Source organism: Mirounga angustirostris, unplaced genomic scaffold, assembly GCF_029215605.1.
Source record: "Mirounga angustirostris isolate CCGP_5_RB_7025 unplaced genomic scaffold, mMirAng1.0.hap1 SCAF_3, whole genome shotgun sequence".
Lineage (NCBI taxonomy): Eukaryota > Metazoa > Chordata > Mammalia > Carnivora > Phocidae > Mirounga > Mirounga angustirostris.
In genome coordinates this window covers 66,167,753-66,186,726 of record NW_026991711.1, presented here as the reverse complement: position 1 = coordinate 66,186,726, position 18,974 = coordinate 66,167,753, and the positions used below count along the sequence as shown (strand labels likewise).

The 18,974-nt window shown below is 36.2% G+C and overlaps 1 protein-coding gene across 9 annotated transcripts in view; it reads left to right on the top strand.

Annotated features, from left to right (window-relative positions):
* The window catches only part of NBEA (neurobeachin), a 680,995-nt gene that overhangs the window by 373,518 nt on the left and 288,503 nt on the right, over positions 1–18,974 (top strand). For all 9 annotated transcript variants that reach the window (XM_064586204.1, XM_054506303.2, XM_064586203.1 and 6 more), the window contains 2 exons: positions 1,949–2,057; positions 5,748–5,914. In XM_064586204.1, the coding sequence (XP_064442274.1) occupies positions 1,949–2,057; positions 5,748–5,914 (276 nt within the window). The remainder of the gene's footprint in view (positions 1–1,948; positions 2,058–5,747; positions 5,915–18,974) is intronic.

The window sequence follows — 18,974 nt, the reverse complement described above, 5'->3', positions numbered from 1 at the left end:
TATACAAAAGTTAAAGTGAGGTTCAATCTTTTCCCATTCTGACTGAAATTTATAACAACTTGAGCAAGAAAAAAATAATTCATTTCATTAATGAGCAGTAGAAATAAAGAATAGCAATCTTGAAAATAGCACTCTTGTTAAAAATCTAAATAGAGAAAAACTGGACCATGAATGGAGATGAGTGTTTGAACTGAGTCTTAAAATGATATAAGTAAAAGAACAGACATTATTTTGTAAGTTTGCGCTTTAGGAAAAACCCAAAAAGACTTAGAGTTAACTTCAAATATCCTTTGATTATTTTTAACACGGTAATTGCGTATTGCAAAAGAAAACATTTTAGAAGATGTGAAAGGGCCCAATCACTGTTTATAATTGACAAAATGACAAGAATTAATGTTAGAATTGCCCACAGTGGAGGAGAGCAGAAGTTAACATGAAAGGTTTTACTTCAAAAAATATTGTTGGCTAATGAAGATGCAATGCAAAATATAAAATCGTGAGAATTTTTTTTTAATTGCGATCTGGGGCGAAGAACTTAATTTTTCTGAGCCTTGGTTTCTTATGTTTAAAAATGAAAATAATATATATCTCTCAGGTTTCTTGTGAGAATTAAATATTAGGTGTAAACTACCTATTTTATTATGTATCTCAATAAGTGGTTTGGTGACAGTTGTCGATTTCTTCTCCTCCTCCTTCTCCTCCTTGATCATCGTCATCCTCATCACCATCATCATCATCATCATGTGGTTTAAACCAAGACCCATTTTTAAATCTCTCATTATTCTCATTGACTGGGCTCAGCTAAGCAGTTCCTTTGCTCCCTGTGAAGTTGTCTGGCATTTCAGTCACCTGGGAGGCTGGCTCTGGGCTTGGGAACTCATCTAGGCCTGGGATCCTGAGGTCCTCTATTCTCCTCCTCGGGCTGTCTACATAATGTGAGCTTTTCTCAGTATTGCAGCAGATTCTAGAAGACAGAGTTCCAAGAAAGAAGAGCAAAAGGTACAAGGCATCTTATGCCCTGGCCCCAGAAGTCACGAAACATCACTTCTGCTATATTCTGTTGGTCACAGGAAGTCACAGGTGGATCTAAGAGGAGCAGAAAATGACTCCTCTTTTTGATGGAGCAATAACAATATCACACTGCGAAAGAGCATGTGGGATATAGAGATACTGTTGCAGCCATCTTTGAATAACCTCTGCCCTATGCTATAAAAGAAGTATGAAGAAGCTCCCTGTGTATACATAAGAAAAGGTCTTCAAGATATATTGCTAAGTGAGAAAAGCTAGGTACAGAAAATAATACTATATTATAGTATAATATACTACCATAGTGTAAGGATATGGGGGAAAACATATTTGTATTTTCTTATGTATTTTTAAAAGTCTCTGAAAACATGCAAGAAACTAATACAACAGGTACCTGATGAGGTTGGAAATCAGGTGGTGAGGTGATAAAGTGAGGCTTTCACTGGATTTCTTACACTTTTTAAAAACAATTTGAATATTCAGATAACTTCTATTGTTTAAAAATTCAGTTTATAGGTTTCCTAATATATGGCCATCTAGCGTTTGTGTGAAAATCTACTTCCAAGATAGTGAATTCTGTTGTTTTCACCATTTACTCCAAAGGTGATGAATTCTGTTGTTTTAACCATTTAAAACACTGTCAAAAAGCCTTGATTTGTTTTGCCTTAACTAACTTTATGAAATTAACTGAATCATTCATTGACAAGACACACAGTACTTAACAGAGGCATTGTTGTAACAGTTTTATGGTATATTTCTGTATTTCAAATGTCTGAGTTATAATTTCATCTATCTTAATTTCATAATGTAACTTTAAACTTTATCCATAATTAATACTTCAAATACTGAAATTTGATTATTTAGAAGTAATATTTACTGAAGTTATTAAGAATAATAATTTCAAAGATATCTTCCTTTTTAGATTACTATGCCATGCTATGAAGGACCATATAGTTCGTGTTGCAAATGAAGCTGAGTTTATTTTGAACAGACAGAGAGCTGAGGATGTACACAAACATGCAGAGTTTGAGGTAAGGTTTTGGTGGCAGATTAAATTCTGCTTCTCTGTTATAAGTCAGCTATCACTGATGATAACCTTACATAAGAAGGTTTTTTTTAAAAGGAATATTTCACTCAAGTCATTTCAGTTCTTTTTTTTTTTTAAAGCTTTAGTAAATGCCAAACACAGAGCACTAATTTTTACCTCATTTACAGCATACAGAGATTCTTCTTACCATGTGCCTAACACTTTGGTAGACCGAAATTGTTCTAATGTACTCTTAAAGGCACATAAAATTTTATGATGCAGTTACTTTAGTAATTTTTAAACTAGTTTATACATCACTAGAGATGGGTGTAACAAGTGGTTATATGAAGAAACTGTTTTACCAAATATTCACTGGTTTATTATTTATTAATGTATCCATCTTTAGAGTGACCAAAGATCACGTCAGTTCATGTTTTATTGTTATAATCAATATTTTATTGACAATTGAAGCATTGCTATTATATGGTGTGCATGCAGATATATACATATATTGAGAATATAATAATTTAAAACTCCTCCTAAGTACCTTGACTAAAGAAAAAATTAAGTATCGTTTCTATTTTATATGCAAAAACTAAAGTATATGGAAATATTGTAGGGGTGCCTGGGTGGCTCAGTCGTTAAGCTTCTGCCTTTGGCTCAGGTCATGATCCCAGGGTCCTGGGATCGAGCCCCACATCAGGCTCCCTGCTCCCAGGAAGCCTGCTTCTCCTTCTCCCACTCCCCCTGCTTGTGTTCCCTCTCTCGCTGTGTTTCTCTCTTTCAAATAAATAAATAAAATCATTTTTTAAAAAAGAAATATTAGCGCCCGGCTAGCTCAGTCGGTAGAGCATGAGACTCTTAAAAAAGAAATACTGTATATTCCATACTAATAGAATTTATAAAAAATATTTTTATATTTCTAGCATGTTAATAATTATTTGACATTTTTTAATTGCCTCAGTTCAATATATTGATTTCAGTGTTTTAAATTATAGTGATTACTTAATTCATTCAATTTGCAAAAAAACTTGGTTTCAGAAATATTCAAGTAACCTGGTATTTGGCTTAGGTTGAACTGTCAGTGGCCTTGAAAATAATAAATAACCATCAGTTTATTTTCCTGATGCAACATGTAAACAAGTGTGGTGTGGCTGGAAATCAGAGCCCAAGATTTCAGTTTTGATGAGGTTTTTATCTCAGTAAGCCAGCTCTCTTCGTCACGCAAGTTGATGCCCTTGGTCTAGTAATCTCTGACCTCGCTAGCTGAAAAGCATGAGACAGAGAAATAACTGTTGTCACTCTCATACTCTTAACCTCTGCCTCATTTGTCAGGTGAGGCAGCACACACTTGTCACATGAGATTGCAACAACCTTATTTTGAAAAAAATACCAAATATTTTAAACTTTGATAAAAGTACATTGGCAATTGGGTGTTTATCAATGTGAAGTTTCATATCCCTTCAACAGTAAATACTTCTGGATATTTATCAAGTTATCCTGCTATAATCTGGATGTCAAGAAAGTTTTGACTTATCTGTTCTTTGAAGCATATGTTTAGATATGAGATATGTCAGGAGTCTAAACAAAATAAGAATATTCAATTAACTATTGACTTCTGTTAGTAAATAAGATTTAGAATATTAGCTGAATCCCCTGCAGGATGAGTTTTGAATCATTCATATTTCTACTAAGAAAATCAAGATATTTTGTGGGGATGTAAGATCAGTATTTGTCATGTGAAAATATTTAAAATAGATTTTCAAGCAGCTAGATATTAGTTACGAATTTTAACACATATTTAGCCAAGATGAAATTAAGCTAAGGGCAGGGTTTCTCAGCCTTTTTTTTTCATTAGTGCCCCCCCCCAAGGAATCTTTTTAGACAATTTTCATTCTAATCTCCCTCTTCCAGTAAAATTTTATTTCTACAATATGCTGCATATCTGTTTGTGTACTATATATACGTCTGTGCTTTATACATAAAAGGAATGTGATTTTTTCACACCCCCAACACCACTTTTTACCCCCTGGGGATGAGATCATTCCTACTGAGGATGCATGGCTAAGAGTGATAAGAGGCTATGAAGTGGACATGAAGACTCAGTGCTTTTTAGATTATGTAAATATAAAATAAAAATACTAACATAAGCCAAATTTTGAGAGTATTATCATTGTTATTTAATGGATATATATTGTTTTTTTAACTGAAATGTTCAAATTTCTTCTTTTTAAGTTAGAGCTATATTGGTAAGTGCATTGACTGTGGGGGGGGTGCGGGCGGGGGGGTTTACCAAACACCACTTTTAAATTATAAAAGATTTTATAAAAGCCATGAGATTTTACTAGGACTTTTTGGGGGAATTTCTCTGTCTCCCATATAAGCCTGTAATTAAGAGATAAAGTATATTTAATTTGAGATGGGTACTTCACAGTTAAGTTTTTTTTAGTTAACCATTGTAATTGTTAAGGAAGAAAAATGAAAATTTAATTTTGCTCTCCAATGAGCTAATGAAATATTAACCTCATTATGGAGGCAGATCATTGTACTAATTGGTGATTCCCTGTACAAAAAGATAAATTGGAAAATGAATTAATCCTTCTTAGATTACTGTAGGGTTATTTCTCTGAAAGAGATGACTTGTGGTAGTAGTCTGTATCAATAGATAGACTTCAGGGATATGTTCAAATACCTTCCATGAAACAAATTTTTACATAGTAAAGATGGATGTGAACTAATTATATGTATTTTTAGATGTGAGACTTTTTTTCTTCTAGTTATATGACTCATATTACATACTTGGTAATGTTAGAATTTACGGTCAGTCCACCCTATATAAAAATTATTATACAAAAAAATCAAATTTATACTTAAAGAGATGTTCATCATCATGTTCATACTGAACCTTTTTGATACACAGTGAGACCGATACCGATTAGCTATGTTGCTGGTACCGGTGAGCATGAATGCAGACAGTGGACAGAATAACTGATTATTAGGAAAGATAAGAATAAGATAGTTGTTATCATGGGAACCTTTGAACACATCAAATTCTAAAGTTGGGAGAGAGTATAGAGAAAACTTTAGCTTCTCATTTTAAAAATATGAACCTGAGTATGATGGGGAAATAAAAGAATTTTCATAAAGTGTGGGATAAAAAACAAGACTAAATTCCTAAATCATTGCTTTTCCTTGTACACCACATTGCCATTCATGAAATGGAAAACTATAAATTAAATGGCAAGTTTCGGATCTCTATATAATTATCAAGAATGTAATTCTCATTTTAAGTGTGGCATATACCATATTAGTTAAAATAATTAGATTCACATTTTTACTAAACCATTCTAAAATGATTACTTTTGGAATATATTAAAATCAGACTCTCGGAATTTTAGGAGCCTTAAACATCATTAATTACTTTATATAACATCATCCAAATTACCTTCCATATACTTTTATGTATAAGCACATAGAACACATTTTTGCAAGTTTGAAAAGTGAGTGTAGTGACTATATTCTTTTTTTTATTTAAAAAAAAATTTAATTAAATTTTCACAAGATTGTATTATCTGAGTTTTTAAAATTGAATTGTTACTACCCTTTAACTTAAAGTCAGATATCATTCCTTACTTTGACACAGCAAAAGTTATACATTGTTAAATATTATGCATTGTTTGTATATTTTTTGTAGTCACAGTGTGCCCAGTATGCTGCTGATAGAAGAGAGGAAGAAAAGATGTGTGATCATCTCATAAGTGCTGCGAAACATCGAGATCACGTTACAGCAAACCAACTGAAACAGAAGATCCTTAACATTCTCACAAATAAGCATGGCGCTTGGGGAGCAGTTTCTCATAGGTGAGTTTCACAAATTTACAAGTAAATAATAAGTCACAGGTTATTTATAATAGTTAGAAGTTAAAGATTATAAACTTTAAAATTATGTGGAAAATATGATTTAAAGCATAAAAATTACTTGAATTTTTCCCTGATACCTTTAGTAATTCTTCTTTAGAATCCTTTAGAAGAAAATCTAAACTTCTAACAGAAACTCCAATGGAAGTCATTTCTAATTTAATAGTAATATGTAACACAAAAAAAAAATTAGGCAAGTATTTTAGACTCCTATCTCTTATATGATGTATGTGAATTTTAAGAATTGGCTCTTTTTTTTATCTTTCAAGAGTGTACCTACTTATTAAATTTATATCACTCTTAATTTTTCTTATAAACAGGTAATAATATAAGCATTTACTATGGAGAGGTAACACATTCTTTTTAAAACTCTTCTTCCATATTTTTTTATTCAGTCTTTCTTATGAAAGATTTTCATTGCAGATTAGGGCATTTATGATATCATAGTAGAAGTAAAACCAAAATCGGTTGTTTATGAATTACGGATGTTCTCCTTCCTAAAGTTTTGTGGACCTAAAATTGTTTTGTTTTTTTTCCTCTACACAATGAAGTTTACTAGAAAAATAATAGTGAGGCAGTCACTATATTTCAATTGCTAAGGTTCATTTTTAGATCTCTATTTTATTTGATCCTATTAAATGTTTTTAAGTCTCTGGCAGAGTGTAGGGGTTAGATAATTGTGAGCAGAACACTACTAAGAAGAATTCTGATAGAAGTAATCCTATTAGTTAGGGAAGAACATCTAGAATATGACCACGATACTGTTTGACCATCTCTCCTGGTATTTCAGATGTGAGATAGACTTGGTAAATCTATAATTTTTGTATTTAAGGTAAAATTATAACTTAATGACTTTAAAAATAATCAACACTCAATATTTGTTTCTTATAATAATACTAATACTGTGACATCTAGCTTTTATTTAAGAAGATTTATTGTTTGCCAGGCATCATACTAAGAACTTTACATGAATTATTTCATTTAACCTTCAGAACATCTCTATTTAGGTTGGTACTCAAATGTGTTCCATATTATATTGAGGAAACTGGAGCTTTCAGAGATTAAATAAAAATTTACATAGTATCACACAGCTTGTACAAGGAGAGACAGTGTTTCAGTCAGGGTTCTCCAGAAAAAAACAGAAAAACACAACCAATGGGATATATGTGAGACATAGATAGACGTATAGGTATAGGTATTAATATAGATATAGATGGAGATTTATTTTAAGGAATTGGCTCACGTGATTATGAGGGCTGGTAAGTCTGAAATCTGTAGGATAGAGTGGCAGGCTGGAAACTAAGGCATGATTTTTGCTATAGTCCTGACACAGGAGTCCTTCTCCGATTAACCTCAAGGTTTATTTTGTTTTGTTTTTTTAAGTCTTTCAGCTAATTGGATGAGGTCCACCCACATTTTATCTTTTATTTAAAGTCCAGTGATTGTTGATGTTAATCACATCTAGGAAATACCTGTGCGGCAACATCCAGACTATTATTTGACTAAACAACTGAGCACCATAGCCTAGTCAACTTGACGCGTAAGGTTTAACATCATACATGGTAGCAATAACATGAGCATTTTGCCCACCTAAAGACCTTGTCTCTCTTTTTGTATCCTCTGAATTGGATTTATTTACTTAGTTATATACAATCAGGACTGTAACATAATATTGCTAATAATTCAGCTGATATGACTCAGAATATTGCCTTCGGTGTATAAAGATGTACGTGAGTTTGAGGTCTTAATTACTTCATCATGTAATTAGAATACAGTTAAGTCACCTCCATAACAGCAGTCATGTGTCAAGTGTATCCTCTGCTCAGCTGATCCTTTACTGGGTTTCATTAGAGATTGACAGAAAGACTGGCAGCAGGACCCCTTAGACATAAAGGTAGCTTCTCTTCTTTTCTGCACATTAATTCCCAGTGCTGACTAACTAAAAACACACAAATTTCTGTTACCATCCTTTCCTAAATAGGTCACTGAACTCTAATAAATCTTAAGAATAGGTTTTGTTCTCTATAGTCTTACTTAGTATTTGACTAATTAATAAGCTCAGTCATTAGACTGCTTCTCTTTTTTGTCTTACTCGCTCTCTAGGTAATTTTTACTAATCTCATGGCTTAAAAATACAACGACTATGTTGATAACTCCCCAATTTATTATCCCTAGTCCAGATCTTTCGCTTACCTCCAGACTTGTATATCCCTCTACCTACTTGGCGTCTTCTACTTAGATATCATACTTCAGGTGACAAAACAGCTCCTAAGACTTTCTCCCAAACAATATCCCTCTCAGCCGAGGGCAATTCCATTCTTAAAGTTGCCCAGGCCATAAATGTTGCTTTTATCCTAACTGCTCCTAATACATCACACATTGAGCCCTGCAGCACATCTTACTGACTCTGCTACAAAATATATCCAGCACATTACCTTTGCTATCCCCTTGATCCAAAATATTGCCATCATTTCTCACTTGACTTGTCCCGGCAGCATTTTCTATAGTCTTCCTGCTTCTGCCTTGATTCTCTTAAAGGCCATTCTCAACACGACAGCCTGGGTGACGTTTATTAAAATGTGGATCCTTTTGCTCCTCTGCTCAGAAACCCCGAGAGCCGTGCTGTGCAAGATGGTAACCACTAGTCACATGTAGCTATTGAAATTTAATAAAATTAAATTTAATTAAAAATGTAGTGTCACCTTTCAGGTACTCAGTATCCACATGTGGATGGTGGCTAGCATATTAGACAGCACAGAACACTTCCATTATTGCACAAAGTTCCATTGGACGGTGTTGCTCCAGAAGTTTCCTGTGAAACTTGTCCCACTGAAAGTTAAAATCCTTACAATGACCAGCAAGGACGGAGTGTGCTATTTTTGATAGAGTGGTCAGAGAAGTCCATTCTGATAAAGAACCACTTGGGTAAAGAACTGTCTGAGCATGTCAAGCAGAGGAAACAGCCTGCAAAAGAAGGAGGGGCTTGGCCTATCCAAGAGCAGGCAGAGACCAGTATGGCTGCAGTGGAGTGAGCCATGGGATGAGAAGGGTATGATCTTTGTTAACTCTTTGACCTCCTGTCCTGCTACTCTCCCCTGGCTCATTTTATTCCAGTCACTGTGGCTTTTTGCTGTTTTTCAGGCTTTCAGGACATGCTTATTCTACTTGGAATGCTTTCTCCCAAACAATCTATGCAGGTACCTCTCCCACTTTCTTCCAGTTTTAATTCAAAATTAAAGATTTTGAATTAAATTAAATTAAAGTCATCTGTAGCTACTTCCCCCCCAAGTATTTTATATTGTATTTCTCTGCTTTATTTTTCCTTTTCCAACATTTATTACTATCTTACATATTATATACTTTACTTATGTATCAGTTGTATTATTTTGTCTCCCACCAGAACACAAGCTCCATAATGGAAGGGATTTTTCTCTCTTTTGTCTACAGTAGTATACCTTGCACCTAGAATAATGCCTGATGCATGTTGCTAAATAAATATCCACTGAATAAATTAATAAATGAATACTTGATGTATACCCTTTTTTACAGAGATACTGGTGATGGAATGGAAAAATAAATTAGTCTATTGTCTGGGACAATTTTATATTTTAAATGAAATCATTTTATTAAATGACAAAAAATACTCATCCCTGCATAAAACCAAAGCTCAGGTTCATCTGGAAAGTGAGATGAATAATTCCTATTTCATTGGGTTATTTAAATGGTAAAATGAAGTATTATATACAAAATGATTAACAGTGTCTAACACAGAGTAGACTTCTCATATTTGTTAGTCTCTTTTCTTTTTTGTCAGCTCTTTGAAAAGAGCCTTTTTAAAAAGACCTTATTTTTTTTAGAGCAGTTTTAGACTTACAACAGAGATTTCCCTTATATCTTCTCCCAACACACATGTATACCCTCTCCCATAATCAAGGTCATTCACCCAAATGGTACATTTTTTTAACCAAGACTGAACCTACCTTGACACAGCATAACATAATCACCCAAGGTCTGTAGTCCACCTGAGGGCTCACTCTTGGTGTTGTACATTCTATGGGTTGGGACAAATAGATGGTGACATGTGTCCATCATTATAATATCTTATTGGAGTATCTTGGTTGCTTCCAAGTTTGGGCAGTTATGAATAAAGCTGCTAGAAACATCCATGGGCAGGTTTTTTTGTGGACACTGGTTTTTAGCTCCTTTGGGTAAATACTAAAAAGCATGATTGATGAACGGTATGGTAAGAGTATGTTTAGTTCTGTAGAAACCACCAGAGTGTCTTGCAAGTGGCTATAACATTTTGCATTCTCACTACCAATGTATGAGAAATTCTGTTGTTCTACCTCCTTGCCAGCATTGGGTATTGTCAGTGTTCCAGATTTTAGCCGTTCTAATAGGTAAAGTAGTGGTATCTCATTGTTTTGATTTGCATATTCCTGATGACTTATGATGTGGAACACCATTTCATGTGCTTATTTTCCATATGTACATCTTCTTTGGTGAGGTGCCTGTTAAGTCTTTGACCTATTTTTTAACCAGGTTATTTGCTTTTATATTATTGAGTTTTAAGAGTTCTTCCTGTATTTTGCATAACTGTCCCTTATCAGATGTGTCTTTTGCAAATATTTTCTCCCCATCTGTGGCTTGTCTTTTCATTCTCTTGATAGTGTCTTTTGTAGTGCAGAAGTTATTAATGTTAATGAAGTCCGGCTTTTGTTGTTTATTTCATGGATAATATCTTCGGTGTTGTGTCTAAAAGGGCACCACTGTACCCAAAGTCATTTAGATTTTCTCTTCTAGGAGTTTTATGGTTTTGCATTTTACATTTAGGTCTGTGATCCAGTTTTAGCTAATTCTTTTGAAGGATGTAAAGTCTGTAGTCTATTTCTGGGTTCTCTGTTCCATTGACCTATTTGTCTGTTCTTTCAGCAATACCATACTGTCTTGGTTAATGTGGCTTTATGGTAGTTTTGAGTCAAGTAGCTTCAGTCCTCCCACTTTATTCTTCTTCTTCCAAAGAGCCTTTTTAAAGTAATTTCCCATCAGCCATAAACCATGAAAAGAGCATTCCCAGAACCCTCTAACTTGTAATATATAGCTATAATTTATTGATTTTATTAATTTAATGAACAGATAACTCTTGTTAGTATCATGGTAAAGTAGACTTACTCCCTGCCCTCACTTAGTTCATAATAGTCAAATAGAAGTGACTAATACTAAACAAAACAAGTGATTATAGAAATAAAAGATGTAAATACAAACTCTGGCAATTACTAGGAAAGAAAACTACAGGATACTCTGAAAGAGAGGGTATAACATTCATGTTAGACTAGGGAGTCAGGGAAGATTTCTTTGAAGAAGTTCTGTTTGAGCTAAAGAATGAGCAGGGAATCATCACAGCGGATGGTGTGTAGAACATTCAAGAGAGAAATATTACAAAGACTCAGAACTTAGATATAATAAAATGAATGGAAAAGAGGCTAGTATGTCTAGAGCTTAGTGAGCGATGGGGATAATGGCTTGAGATAAGGCTGGAGAGTAACATATAAGCCAAATGATTTAAAGTCTTGTAGATCATGTTAAGGATTTGTGACTTTATCCTAAGTGGCATAAAAAGCAGTGAAAGGTTTTGAGCAGAAGAGTAGCACGATCTGATTTATGTTTTAAAAGATCAGTCTGGCTGCTTTAAAAAGACATACTGGGAGTAATAGGGAAGTATGGTCACTCCATTTATAGCTGAGTTCAAATGTCACCCTATGACATTCCCTGGCTTTCCCTATTTTTCTTAACCCTACCTCCTCCTATCTTGTTATTATCTGTATTGCAATTATCTATGATACACCACTTAATATTTTATAGTTGTGTGGATACACGTCTCTTCCAGTAGATTTGTAGCTTCCTAAGTGGAGGGATTAAATGGTACTTACAATTACATCCTGTTATTAAATATATGTTAAATCTGAAGGAATTTCATTCCTATAGTTATACATGCTGTTTTACCCAAGAAAATATTGAATTTTAACATAAAACTCCTTTTACTTCTTTCTTCATGCTGGCTTTAACATATTTTAGCTTTTGAATTAATATTTTTTTAACTTTTTTATTGTTATGGTAATCACCATACATTACATCATTAGTTTTTGATGTACTGTTTCATGATTTATTGTTTCTGTGTAACACCCAGTACCCCATGCAGAACGTACCCTCTTTAATACCCATCACCAGGCTAACCCATCCTCCCACGCCCCTCCCCTCTAGAACCCTCAGTTTGTTTTTCAGAGTCCATCCTCTCTCATGGTTCGTCTCCCCCTCCGATTTCCCCCCCTTCATTCTTCCCCTCCTACTATCTTCTTCTTTTTTTTTTTTTCTTAACATGTATTGCATTATTTGTTTCAGAGGTACAGATCTGTGATTCAACAGTCTTGCACAATTCACAGCACTCACCATAGTACATACCCTCCCCAATGTCTATCACCCAGCCACCCCATCCCTCCCACCCCCCAGCACTCTAGCAACCCTCAGTTTGTTTCCTGAGATTAAGAATTCCTCATCTCAGTGAGGTCATATGATACATGTCTTTCTCTGATTGACTTATTTCACTCAGCATAACACCCTCCAGTTCCATCCACGTCGTTGCAAATGGCAAGATCTCATTCCTTTTGATGGCTGCATAATATTCCATTGTGTATGACATCTTCTTTATCCCCATTCATCTGTCGATGGACATCTTGGCTCTTTCCACATTTTGGCTATTGTGGACATTGCTGCTGTAAACATCAGGGTGCACATACCCCTTCGGATCCCTACGTTTGTATCTTTGGGGTAAATACCCAGTAGTGCAATTGCTGGATCATATGGTAGCTCTGTTTTTAACTTATTGAGGAACCTCCATACTGTTTTCCAGAGGGGTTGCACCAGCTTGCATTCCCACCAACACTGTAGGAACAGGGTTCCCCTTTCTCTGCATCCCCACCAACATCTGTCATTTCCTGACTTGTTAATTTTAGCCATTCTGACTGGTGTGAGGTGGTATCTCATTGAGGTTTTGATTTGGATTTCCCTAATGCTGAGCGATGTTGAGCACTTTTTCACATGTCCGTTGGCCATTTGGATATCTTCTTTGGAAAAATGTCTGTTCATGTGTTCTGCCCATTTCTTGATTGGATTCTTTGTTCTTTGGGTGTTGAGTTTGATAAGTTCTTTATAGATTTTGGATACTAGCCCTTTATCTGATATGTCATTTGCAAATATCTTCTCCCATTCTGTCGGTTGTCTTTTGGTTTTGTTGACTGTTTCTTTTGCTGTGCAAAAGCTTTTTATCTTGATGAAGTCCCAATAGTTCATTTTTGTCCTTGCTTCCCTTGCCTTTGGTGATGTTTCTAGGAAGAAGTTGCTGTGGCTGAGGTCGAAGAGGTTGCTGCCTGTGTTCTCCTTTAGGATTTTGATGGACTCCTGTCTCACATTTAGGTCTTTCAACAATTTGGAGTCTATTTTTGTGTGTGGTGTAAAGAAATGGTCCAGTTTCATTCTTCTGCATGTGGCTGTCCAATTTTCCCAACACAGTTTGTTGAAGAGACTGTCTTTTTTCCATTGGACATTCTTTCCTGCTTTGTCAAAGATTAGTTGACCATAGAGTTGAGGGTCCATTTCTGGGCTCTCTATTCTGTTCCATCGATCTATGTATCTGTTTTTGTGCCAGTACCACACTGTCTTGATGATGACAGCTTTGTAATAGAGCTGGAAGTTCAGAATTGTGATGCCGCCAGCTTTGCTTTTCTTTTTCGACATTCCTCTGGCTATTCGGGGCCTTTTCTGGTTCCATACAAATTTTAGGATTATTTGTTCCATTTCTTTGAAAAAAGGTGGATGGTATTTTGATGGGGATTGCATTGAATGTGTAGATTGCTCTAGGTAGCATGGACATCTTCACAATATTTGTTCTTCCAACCCATGAGCATGGAACGTTTTTCCATTTCTTTGTCTCCTCCTCATTTTGTTTCATGAGTATTTTATAGTTTTCTGAGTACAGATCCTTTGCCTCTTTGGTTAGATTTATTCCTAGGAATCTTATGGTTTTGGGTGCAGTTGTAAATGGGATCGACTCCTTAATTTCTCTTTCTTCTGTCTTGTTGTTGGTGTATAGGAATGCCACTGATTTCTGTGCATTGATTTTATATCCTGCCACTTCACTGAATTCCTGTATGAGTTCTAGCAGTTTTGGGGTGGAGTCTTTGGGGTTTTCCACATAAAGTACCATATCATCTGCAAAGAGTGAGAGTTTGACTTCTTCTTTGCCAATTTGGATGCCTTTTATTTCTTTTTGTTGTCTGATTGCTGTGGCTAGGACTTCTAATACTATGTTGAATAGCAGTGGTGATGGTGGACATCCCTGCCACATTCCTGACCTTAGAGGGAAAGCTCTCAGTTTTTCCCCATTGAGAATGATATTCGCTGTAGGTTTTTCATAGATGGCTTTTATGATATTGAGGTATGTACCCTCTATCCTTATACTCTGAAGAGTTTTGATCAAGAAAGGATGCTTTATTTGTCAAATGCTTTTTCTGCATCTATTGAGAGGATCATATGATTCTTGTTCTTTCTTTTGTTAATGTATTGTATCACGTTGATTGATTTGCGGATGTTGAAACAACCTTGCAGCCCAGGGATAAATCCCACTTGATTGTGTTGAATAATCCTTTTAATGTACTGTTGGATCCTATTGGCTAGTATTTTGGTGAGAATTTTTGCATCCATGTTCATCAAGGATACTGGTCTGTAATTCTCCTTTTTGATGGGGTCTTTGGTTTTTGGATCAAGGTAATGGTGGCCTTGTAAAACGAGTTTGGAAGTTTTCCTTTCGTTTCTATTTTTGGAACAGTTTTAGAAGAATAGGTATTAATTCTTCTTGAAACGTTTGGTAGAATTCCCCTGGGAAACCATCTGGCCCTGGGCTTTTGTTTGTTGGGAGATTTTTGATGACTCCTTCAATTTCCTTAGTGGTTATAGGTCTGTTCAGGTTTTCTGTTTCTTCCTGGTTCAGTTTTGGTAGTTGATACATCTCTAGGAATACATCCATTTCTTCCAGATTATCTAATTTGCTGGCATAGAGTTGCTCATAATATGTTCTTATAATTGTTTGTATTTCTTTGGTGTTGGTTGTGATCTCTCCTCTTTCATTCATGATTTTGTTGATTTGGGTCCTTTCTCTTTTCTTTTTGATAAGTCTGGCCAGGGGTTTATCAATCTTGTTAATTCTTTCAAAGAACCAGTTCCTAGTTTCGTTGATCTGTTCTGCTGTTCCTTTGGTTTCTATTTCAATGATTTCTGCTCTGATCTTTTTTTTTTTTTCTGCTCTGATCTTTATTATTTCTCTTCTCCTGCTGGGTTTAGGCTTTATTTGCTGTTCTTTCTCTAGCTCCTTTAGGTGTAGGGTTAGGTTGTGTATTTGAGACCTTTCTTGTTTCTTGAGAAAGCCTTGTATTGCTATATACTTTCCTCTGAGGACTGCTTTTGCTGCATCCCAAAGATTTTGAATAGTTGTGTTTTCATTTTCAGTTGTTTCCATGAAATTTTTTAATTCTTCTTTAATTTCCTGGTTGACCCATTCATTCTTTAGTAGGATGCTCTTTAGCCTCCATGTATTTGAGTTCTTTTCGACTTTTCTCTTGTGATTGAGTTCTAGTTTCAAAGCACTGTGGTCCGAAAATATACAGGGAATGATCCCAATCTTTTGGTACCAGTTGAGACCTGATTTATGACCTAGGATGTGATCAATTCTGGAGAATGTTCCATGGGCACTAGAGAAGAATGTGTATTCTGTTACTTTGTGATGGAATGTTCTGAATATGTCTGTGAAGTCCATTTGATCCAGTGTGTCATTTAAAGTCTTTATTTCCTTGTTGATCTTTTGCTTAGATGATCTGTCCATTTCAGTGAGGGGGGTGTTATAGTCCCCCACTATTATTGTATTGTTGTTGATGTGTTTCTTTGCTTTTGTTATTAATTGCTTTATGTAATTGGCTGCTCCCATGTTAGGGGCATAGATATTTACAATTGTTAGATCTTCTTGTTGGATAGACCCTTTAAGTAGGATATAGTGTCCTTCCTCATCTCTTATTACAGTCTTTGGTTTAAAATCTAATTTGTCTGATATAAGGATTGCCACTCCAGCTTTCTTTTGGTGTCCATTAGCATGGTAAATTGTTTTCCACCCCCTCACTTTCAATCTGGGGGTGTCTTTGGGTCTAAAATGAGTCTCTTGCAGACAGCATATCGATGGGTCTTGTTTTTTAATCCAATCTGATAGCCTGTGTCTTTTGATTGGGCAATTAGCCCATTTACATTCAGGGTAACTATTGAAAGATAGGAATTTAGTGCCATTGTATTGCTTGTAAGGTGACTGTTACTGTATATTGTCTGTGTTCCTTTCTGCTCTATGTTGCTTTTAGGCTCTCTCTTTGCTTAGAGGACCCCTTTCAATATTTCTTATAGGGCTGGTTTTGTGTTTGCAAATTCCTTTAGTTTTTGTTTGTCCTGGAAGCTTTTTATCTCTCCTATTTTCAGTGACAGCCTAGCTGGATATAGTATTCTTGGCTGCATATTTTTCTCATTTAGTGCTCTGAATATATCCTTCCAGTCCTTTCTGGCCTGCCAGGTCTCTGTGGATAGGTCTGTTGCCAATCTAATGTTTCTACCATTGTAGGTTACATATCTCTTCTCCTGAGCTGCTTTCAGGATTTTCTCTTTGTCTCTGAGACTAGTAAGTTTTACTGTTAGATGTTGGGGTGTTGGCCTATTTTTATTGATTTTGAGAGGGGTTTTCTGTGCCTCCTGGATTTTGATGCCTGTTTCCTTCCCCAAATTAGGGAAGTTCTCTGTTATAATTTGCTCCAATATACCTTCTGTCCCTCTCTCTCTTTCTTCCTCTTCTGGGATCCCAATTATTCTAATGTTGTTTCGTCTTATGGTATCGCTTATCTCTCGAATTCTGCCCTCGTGATCCAGTAGTTGTTTATTTCTCTTTTTCTCAGCTTCTTTATTTTCCATCATTTGGTCTTCTATATCACTGATTCTCTCTTCTGCCTCATTTATCCTAGCAGTTAGCGCCCCCATTTTTGATTGCACCTCATTGATAGCCTTTTTGATTTCAACTTGGTTAGATTTTAGTTGTTTTATTTCTCCAGAGAGGGTTTCTCTAATAACTTCCATGCTTTTTTCAAGCCCAGCTGGTATCTTTAAAGTCATGATTCTGAACTCCAGATCCGACATCGTGCTAATGTCCATATTGAGTAGGTCCCCTGGCAGTCGGTACTACCTCTTGTTCTTTTTGTTGAGGTGATTTTTCCGTCTTGTCATTTTGTCCAGAGGAGAAGAGATGAATGAGAGAACAAAATGCTAACAGGGTAACAACATCCCCAGAAAATACACTCTAAACAAATCAGAAAAGACCTGAAGCAGGGGGAAAAGAAAGGGAAAGAAAGAAAAAAGACAAAAAAGAGAGAGAAAGAAAAAGATAAAAACAAACAAAAACAGAACAAAACAAAACAAAAAAAAACAGAATATGATCAAATATAATCAGGCTGGTGCATAGATCAGTGCCACACACTAGATTTGGGGTGTATTTTGGTCTGTTAGAAGAAGTGCCTCCCAAAATTTTAAAGAAAGAAAAACTTATATATGTACACAAATAAGGGTTGATATGATGAAGGGATGGAATATGACTATAAAGATGAAAATTATAAAAAATTTTATAAAAGGAATTGATAAGAAGTTGTTTGAAAAAAGAAAGAAGAGGATTTAAAAAAAAGAAAAAAAAGGGAGAGAATGTGATCAGGCAGGAGAATAGAACAAAGCCATACACTAGAGATTTAGGGTATATTTTGATCTGTTAGAAGAAACTGTATCTCAAAATTTTAAAGAGAGAACAACTTATATATATATATGCCAAAAATAAGCGTAACTACAATGAAGGGATAGAATATGACTCTAAAAATGATAAATAAAAAATGTTTTTTAAAAAAGGGATTGATAAGATGTTGGTTGAAAAAGGGAAAAAGAAAAATTCAAAAAAAAAAAAGTTAAAATAAAATTAACTTTGAAAGACTACAGAATCATGGTAAAAAAGCCATGGATTCTATGTGTATTCCCCTAGCACTGGAGTTCTGCAGTTCTCATTGATCGGTAAACTTGGTCTTGGCTGGCTGTTCTTGCTGATCTTCTGAGGGAGGAGCCTGTTGCTATGGTTCCCAAATGTCTTTGTGGGGAGGCGGAATTGCCCTGCTCTTGCCGGGTCTGGGCTAAATAATCTGTTCGTGTTTGCTCTCAGGAGCCTGTGTTCCCTGCAAGCTTTCTGTACAGCTTTGGAGGACGAGAGTGAAAATGGGGCCTCCCAATCTCCGTCCCGGAGGAGCCGAGAACTCGGTCCCCACTTCTCAGTGAGCCCCCAGAGAAAAGCAGTCAGTCACTCCCGTCTCCCTGGTCTCTGGCCGCACTCCGCACTCACCCGACCTGTGACCGAGCATTTCTATCTCTGGCACACAACCCCGTGTGGAGTCTCCAAACCCAGCAGATCTGTGCGGTGCGCTCCTGTGCCACTCCTCCCAGGGGAGGAAGGGGAGTCTCCCGGATCTGCCGCTTGTTGGGTCCCTGCAGGAGGTGCAGTGGCCCAACTGTGCTGCGGATCATGGTTTATGGCAACCCCCAGCTGAGAGCCCGTGCCTGGGCTCCGTCTCTGCAGCCGGCTTCCCCGCTCTGATCCCTGGGAGCTCTGCCACACTCAGGCACCCCCGGTCTTTCTGTGACCCCAAGGGTCCTGAGACCACACTGTCCCACGAGGGTTCCAACCCCCGCTTAGCCACTGGAGCGACGTCCCTCAGCCTAGCAGACTTCTAAAAGTTCTGATTTTGTGCTCCGCGGCTCTATCCCTTGCCAGAAGCGGCCGACGGAGGCCCCCTCCCCCACCGTCTATCCTCCCGAATATCACCTCGGATTCACTTCACAC